We start from the raw sequence: 8,227 nt of genomic DNA, 5'->3' as shown, positions 1-8,227 counted from the left end.
GAAAGAGTATCAGCTACGAAGACAATTTAACTAAGCACTTGGGTTTCACAGAATTAAAAACCGTTGAAAACTAATCCCTTATGGATACAAAGGAAGACAAACATCCTATCGCAGTTGTCAGGGGACAGAATGCGTTCAGAAGCAGACTAAGCTGTGATGTTTTCTCCTGTAGATATGTATCTCTTGCATGCTGCTTGGAACAGGTATCTGTGATATTGATACACTGAAAGCCTTTGGAAAAACTCTACTGTTTGCTTCCAAGTATCCTGTTTCAGGAAGGTATAAAGCCCTGTGAAGAGCTGGGCATTAGAACATGAACTTAAACCAGAACGATGATGACAGATGGTGAACCCCAAATGGGAGTCTTGTGAAAAAAAAAAGAGCCTTTAAAATTTGAAAACAGTATTAAAGGAAAAGAGAGATGTAGTGCATATTACTGGCACTGCAGAAGCCCAGATATAACATACAGCACACAAGCCCGCAGAGAGTATATAATCCATAACCAGCTGGCTTATCTGAATATAGTAGTCATGTAGCAGAACAAGCTGGGGAGTTTCCTGGAGTCACATTCACTGATTGAGTTTGGCTGTCCATATTGGAGAGGGATTTGGTACCAGAGTTTTGAGACTGAACCAACTGTTCAGAAGTAGCAGAAGAAGCGACAGCACGGTTAGCATGCTCACTCTCCTGCATCGAAACACTGGGAGTGGGGTTTTCCTTAGCTGTCCCAGCATGACCGTGTGACTGGCTGGCTTGTCTCCCTGCTTCGACCTCCTGCTGCTGCAGCATCCGCTCCACCTCTATCTCAAGTTCCAGATTTTCCTCATCTGCCTCCACTTCCAGCTGCTGCATTAACTCCTCCAGCTTCCTGGCCTTGCGGAGTTCGTTCTGCTGTATGATCGTGCACAGGTGCTCCGTGAGGTGCTCCTTAATCTCCGTCTTGTGTTGGAGGTCCAGCTTGGCTGCCACATACTCCGACTCAGCCTTATCATACCGTTTCCTGCAAAATCATCATCATTTCTAGTGGGTTAATTCTCAAAGCACCTTATAATCTGACACATGGACAGATACTTTAAGCATCCCTGAAATGCAACGTGCTTTGCAATGCGCTATGCCAGCTATTCATGACATGCTGCTACATTAGTAAAAGGGAAGAAAGTAAGTGTGAATTGATCAAATCTTCTCTTGACACATTAGCCTCCACTGCTGCTGTATTCCAAGAGTTAATTTGCTTGTCGGAAATCTACAGATTGAATAACAAGCAAGCATTTTTACTGCCTGTTCTAAGAGATGCATCACTAGCAGCAGAAAGAAACCATCAGAAATTGTAGTGTTTCCACACTTGTAATGAACACCTATCTGCTGAACTCAAACACTGCAAAACAGTTTTGTGTTTTTTCTAATCCAACCATCCACCCAACAGATACCAGATGCTACAATGGTGCTAAACACATTTACATTCGGATCTGGTCTAGAAGTGTACTCTTCCGGCCACCCATATATATGTTCAGAAAATCATGAGCAGCACAGATTGACACAGCATATGACATCAATAGTTATCACAACTTTTGTGTGACAACAGCTGTAGAATTTTATTGTAAGCATCCCCCTGACACACACCTCCTGCCAATTTGCACTTCCTGTCATGACAAATACAGCAAAAAGGAAATATTCCAAATATTTCTTGAGGTTAACACATCTGGAATACCTAGCACTTTAATGGCGTCTACATTAGTGATGCATGTTCCACTACATTCAGTGAATCTGCATATTAATTCTGATTTAATTAATAGAAAGATAGATGCAATCTTGCTCATCAGGAAAGGGAACATGCAAAGGCTTTTGCAGAATGACTGCACGATGTACCTTACAGAACATTCATAAAACTAATATTAGTAAGGTCGTTGAATAGAGAATCCAGCTGTTTTATAAAACCAGATTCAAATATCTGGTTAAACAAAGCAACAGAAAGAGCAGAGATCCTTTGCTTAGGGAAATAGAAGGAAATAAGACACAGAAAAGCCTTCCCAACTATGTTCTTTTATATAATAATCACAAAACTTTGACCCAGCTGTACAGGCTATGCTGCAGTGGGCAAAAGATGCCCGCTTCCATTTCCCTCACAAGAAAGTCAAGATTTCCCTGGGTCAGATATCTGAAATGGAAAAACTAATGCTACGCTGGAAACTTCTGCACAGGTAAACCTTTGGGCTGAATTCACACATATTCTTCACACCATATTTATGAAAATTCCATTCCACGGCAATTGTCAAATGCCCCTCACTATGCATGTGCTCAGGACTATTTGATACTGCATTTTTTGACCCACTGAAATTATTTGTGTTTTAGCCCTAAAATATAAGGCAAGAACTGAAAAACTTCTTTAAAAAGACGTCACCTAGAAGTAAATCAGCTTTGGCTCATAACACATAAAAACTACAACACTGGAAGTATCTAACTCGCATTTCCAAATCTCTCCCTCACAAAAAGAAAGACTTACTAAGTTCAAGAAAGTTATCAAGTATTTTGTAAAGTTTATCCCCTTCATCCTACCAGCATCCTCTCTTGTTATCTTCATTAAAAACTGCTTTCCAAACATCAGAGTCGCTTGTGTTATATGCTCTTTTCCCATTAAACATTTCAAATAGACACATTATTACAAAATTTTGGTACGGAAATTTCCAGGAGCATTTAACGATTTTAGAAACCAGATTTAAACCTAAAATAGATTGAAATGTATTTTCCTCTTGAGGATATGAAATCCTGTATTCCTATGCGCACAGCTACTGACACTACAGTTAATCTTAGATATTTCAAATGATAATTACACAAAAGAAATCCTTATTTTTTAGCTACTGCTGCTATTTTTTTAAAGACTAATTGCCATGTTTATTGGCCTGTGGTCAACGTACAGCAGAAGTCATAAGGAGAAATGCACGTTTAACACATTGAATCATGAACCAAAAACCGCAACCGAACATTTCCATTTTATTAAACGGCTACATAAACATGCTGATGTTTATCTACTGATGTTGTGGTTTACCCACAACTAATAGGGCATTCCGATTAATTTCTTGCATTTAAGGAACTCATCAGAACCAGAGTGATTAAAGGCACATTGTGAAAGGTGAAAGCTTGCTTTTTCCTTCAGTTTTTGCTCCCAATTCCAAAAGCACTTCAGCAGTATTATATGTTTTAAGCTTAATTGGTCCCATTGATTCCAACAGGACCAGAGCTGTCATCAACAAGCAAGTTTCCCTGAAAAGGACTTTCATTTTAGGACTTTAAAAAAAAAACACTCTTCCCCCTTGAGAAGAAATAAACAACCTTGAAACAATAAAGCAGGGCTTATGGACAACTGCACAGTTAAAGCAGGAAGTATGTCTCGTGACAGCATGAACCGGGGAAGCACAGTCTGCAGTCAGAAAACCTCCTTCAGTTTCCAGATTCCAAGGGAAAAATTAGGAAATAAAAAGCACACTTTTACCTCAAGATTTGAAAGCCCCCCAGACTGTGACCGCTTTAACTACACATTATTACAATGACATCGCTCCATTACTGCTTTGGTGACAGGAAACGGCATTTTCTCCCTCCACTCAGGCAGGGCTATTCCCTCCTCCCTGTCTGTCACTTACCGGGCATAGGAGTAGTCCAAGCTGGCCTGATCAATGCGGTTCCGCAGGATGCCAATGTCAGCAGATACCATATCATCCAGAGCTTGTAGTTCCTTCTGAATCCTTTTTAGTTTCGCTGTTTCAGCTTGAGTTCTTTTGGATCTGCAAAAGGAAGATGCAATATTTTTTTCTTTTCAAGCCTCTCTTCTTGACATAATGGGCCCCATTTCACTTGCAGAGCAACCTTTAAGAGCTATTCAGAAGGTTTCTCCTTTATGATTTAAGACTTTTGATCTTTTTGAACATCCACAGGGATCTAAAATGCCTGCTATTAAAGGACTACGGCAAAATTATGTAATGACTATAATCAAAGTGCCTAAAATGGATTGTGTTTCTTCACTGTGGAAACACACAAGAAGCTGCTGTATCTAAGTAGTTCTCAGTGTAAGGAAACAGGAAATGGCTGGGGGGGGGGGGCAAGAGGGGGAAGGGTATTTAGCCCTGCAAATATCCCCTTTCAAAGAAGCCCAGTTAGTAGGGGCCAAAAAGTCACCTAACCCAAGCTTGATTTCCATTTTGGAAAATTATTCCCAAAAGGCCTAGCCAAATCCCAGTGAAGTCAATGGAAAGTTTTACATCAAACACAAAGGACTTCAATCAAGCCTTATGTAACCTTTTTCAACTCAGCCTATTCATTCCTAAGTTCTGAAAACGAAATGTTGCTAAGGGCAGCAAGCTTTGATGGATTTCACTCCCAAGCGAGGTAAGTAACTTTCAGCAAGCTTTTACACCAGGTCACTTTGCTGTCATTCGTCACCACCAGCAAAACCATGCTTTTCAGCCACTGCTTTACACCCCAAAGCAGGTACTTGAAAGCAAGACTAGATGTGTATGCAGTGACACCATCTCTCATTAGACCACCTGATGCAGGTGGAGAGAAACAGACATCCTGTAGTATTGCTTAGAGCCTGAAGAAGGCCTTTGAACATCAGATGTAACTCCCTAGCCATCACCTTCCAAGTCCTCCTCTCTCTCCTCACACTCTGCTTCCAGGAGGAAGAACCCAGCCTGGTGGTCACACCCACATTTGCTGTTCTACGGTGACTCAGACCAAATGTACTTGTGTTTTATCTCTGCCTGGCAAAGGAAAACAAAATCTTCAGAAACTCTAAGAGAATTTTCTGCACAGTAATGGCTATGTTCACCTGTGCTACCCAAGGGCTTTGACGGGCAGAACATAATACATGTCTGGGAGAGCACTGTGAGCCTAAAGCTTCACATCTCCTTCCTTGGTCCAGTGTTATCAGCTGCTCCAATAACCTTCCCTACAAACCTTGCCTTCCCTGTAGTCTTAGACTATCTTGGTGGACCACACTGTACAATGCCTTAAAGTCTGGTCACCTGAAGGGCAAGAGTTAAAAACTGGGAGAACATGCGAATCTTTATAATTTCTAATCAGCCAGTGGTAAAACAGTACCTTCTTAAAGTTGATTGTCTTCTCTTTTCAACGCTTTCACATACTAACAAGAAAGAGTCAAAACCCCAAACAGAAATAGCTATAGTTTCCCTTCATAGATTAGGAATCAAATAAACTTTCCTTAAATCCAGTGAAAACAAATCAGGAACAGAACAGGGATGAGCATCTGAGCACCCCAACTTCCAAACATCCCCTTACTAACAGGCACAAGGACTTCAGCTAATTCTCAAATTGCACAATAACTTTTCCATCTGTGCATAGAGCTGCAGTGTGTGAATAAGTGTGAAAAGCTTAGTCACAACTTCTTAGCCAGCCCTCCTCATCAAAGAGAAATGTCGATCACAGCTGCTCACTTGTGGAGCAGTACATACAGAGCACAGAGAGGAGGAAAAAATAAGAGTTAAATAGAAGATATGCAACTGGTTGCAGGTGAAAAGTAATCCCTTCCTCAGCCCATGCTGCAGCATAGCCCCTTACCTTTCTGCAATAGCTTTGGCCAGGAGTGCCTTCTTGCGTTTATTCTTCTCTTCTATCAGCCGCTGCTCTTGCTGGAGGATTTCCCATCGTGATTTTTCCTGCCTGCTCATTGACAAGAAGATCAAAATTAATAGGAAATTCATTTCTCTCCTTGTTCCCCAAATGACACAAATATTCACCATCGTATTTCCTGGAGCAAACTCTAAAAATGTCAAAGGAACAATAAACAGGTTTTGGTTCTGAGGGAAGAAGAATCATCTGCAAGAAGTCATTCCAACCAATAAAACATTTCCAGATGAAACCTGCTGATCAGAACAAAAATCTTCATAAGCGAGTAAGCTGCTGGTGAATTCAGCTTTGCTGGAAGAAAGAGCATAGAGCACTTTTTCAGAAATGGATGGAATTTTTCATTTAAAGGATGTGCTTCCCCACTAGGTAGAAGTAGTTTCAAGTTTCTTACTGGCTGCTACAAGTCACCATCTGTTCAGTCTGCCAACACAGCCTCTTTTTTGGAAATGTTTTTTCCATAAAACAGATCCTTTCACAGGTCTGCTTTACAATACAGCCCCCAAATAATTAAACTGATACAAATGAAAGGGTGGTAAAAGTTACAACGAAATGAGCAACAAGGAAGAACAAGAATTCACTTTTGCCACTGGGGAAAGTTACATGGATTCCATTTCCCAGGCTACATCTACTAAGAGATATAACTAGCCCCAGACGATGGAAGGCAAGGTCTCAAATGAGAGGGGACAACCTGCGTCAACACAACTGGGCAAGATTAAAGTGAAAAAAAACTGCTTTGCCACTTTTCCGCTCTGTTGTGTTCTTCATGCCCTCTCTCAAGAAGTCTCAGTTTAAAAATATCTTAGCTTAAAAACACTCAAGTAACTCAGCTATGTTAATCTTAACAACCATTTCTGCACAAGGATACCTCTTCAGACTTCTCCTCATCACCCTATTCCTAAAACCTCATATAGAGAAATATTTTTAGTAACATTTAAATTCAAATGCATAGGCCAAGATGAATTCAGCAGATTCAGAGCATGGTTGTTGCAGCTAAATGTCATTTGCCCCCCACAGAGTGGAAAAACGTCTCTGCAAAGCTTTAGCTATCTTCTCCCCAGTCAAATAGCATCTGTATTTTTCACCATCAGGAAGGAGCTGAACAGCCAGTACTACTGGTGAGCTGCACCGACGAGGAATTTGGCAGTGCTCTTCAAAGTGCTGCTGTTCTGGTGAAGGGACAGCTATGTGCAGGTAGGTGATCCCGGCCAGGAGCCAGGCAGGTAAACGGCAGGCAGCATGGCCAGCAGCTGCAGCCTCTCAAGGCGCAGCTCCACAAAACAGAACCTCCCGTACCCTTTAGAGTTTTGAATTCAACAGAAGCCATGTGCTGCCTCTCCACACAAGTGCTGCTTCTCCACAGTCCTGCCTCTCAAGTGGGAAGCACCTTCAGTCCCCTCTGCGATCCTATGGACAGATCTATAACCAGAGATAAGGTCTGGCACACCACACTTGGGAGAGCTGCTGATCCCTGTTTTGGAGGAATACAAATAACATGTGGAAGTTTGATGGCCAGCTAGTGTTTATTGATTATACTGGGCAGAAAAGTTTGGACTTGCATAGGAACTCAAGGCTGCAGCAGCATTGTTAAAGTGTTTAAAAAATAAACTATATGCCTCAGAAAAAGAATTCATCCTTTTGCACCTCACACTTTGCTTTGCCCACTGAGGAAAAAAAGAAAATTAGCACTTAGATACAGTCTGCAAAACAAACGTGAAGAGGGAAAACCAAGTAATTTCTGGAAATGCCTCCCCTCTCTAGCATTTAGACAGCAGCTTCCTTTTATAGGCTACTATCTGAATTCTGGATGATGAACTAAGTAATTGCCACATTCAATAAGACTTTCAGAGAGCCATGTTCAGTACTTTTTCCTTTCTCTTTCTCACATGTATCAGTTTGATGCTTCTGAGGAAGACAGGCCCCCCACTGTGGGCTGATGCACAGGGCGAGAGCCATGAGATTGGTCTCATCTTGAATCATAAAAGCTAGAGCTGCTTAAACTTGAAATTTTACCTCCTTACCAACACTTTTGGCATTAGCAAATCTGCAGCAGTATTGTAAAGGGGGACACAAAGTTACACAAATCACAGCATTTCTACTCCCAAAAAGGCTTTCTGTGGTGGCTGCTGGCTTGTCTACACAGCACAAGAGTGAGATTAAGTCTTCATAAACCATTAAGACAGTCCTACATCTCAGGCGCTTTATGATGTACAGTCTCACTGCCCCAGGAAATTATCTGAAGACAGTACAGTGCGTATCTGCATGGATTACACTACAGAATTTGGTCCTGAATCGGGTTTAACCCAACTAGAGATGAAAAATAAAGGTTTAAGGCAGAGGAAGCAAACATGATCTCTCAAACCTTCCTACTAGATACGGAAAAGTTCACTTTACCTCACAAGAAAAGAATGAATCAATACAGAATAACAAAACCCATTCCCTGGTTTTACTGACTTACTAACAATTCCACTTTCTTTTTCTCCACTTTGGAGTTCGGCTTTGCAGGGCAGGTTTGGGCGTTGTCACTGCCATTACAGGGATCTATTGGTGTCACTTCCTTCTGCTGGTCTCGGTTGTCACTTTGCCTTTGATC

The 8,227-nt window shown here is 41.4% G+C and overlaps 1 protein-coding gene across 1 annotated transcript in view; it reads right to left on the bottom strand.

Moving 5' to 3' along the window:
• Positions 1-737: 737 nt before the first annotated feature.
• GORAB (golgin, RAB6-interacting) overlaps positions 738-8,227 on the bottom strand; it is a gene marked incomplete at both ends in the record, with an annotated part of 7,731 nt that continues 241 nt past the window's right edge. Inside the window, 4 exon segments of the mRNA XM_009707144.1 lie at positions 738-1,000; positions 3,636-3,776; positions 5,569-5,670; positions 8,097-8,227. The exon segment at positions 8,097-8,227 is cut by the window's right edge and continues 53 nt beyond it. Of these exon segments, the coding sequence (XP_009705446.1) occupies positions 738-1,000; positions 3,636-3,776; positions 5,569-5,670; positions 8,097-8,227 (637 nt within the window).

Source organism: Cariama cristata, unplaced genomic scaffold (genome assembly GCF_000690535.1).
Source record: "Cariama cristata isolate BGI_N322 unplaced genomic scaffold, ASM69053v1 scaffold23989, whole genome shotgun sequence".
Taxonomy (NCBI): Eukaryota; Metazoa; Chordata; class Aves; order Cariamiformes; family Cariamidae; genus Cariama; species Cariama cristata.
Note: the sequence above shows the minus strand (reverse complement) of the source record. Positions and strands in the feature narration are given on the sequence as shown.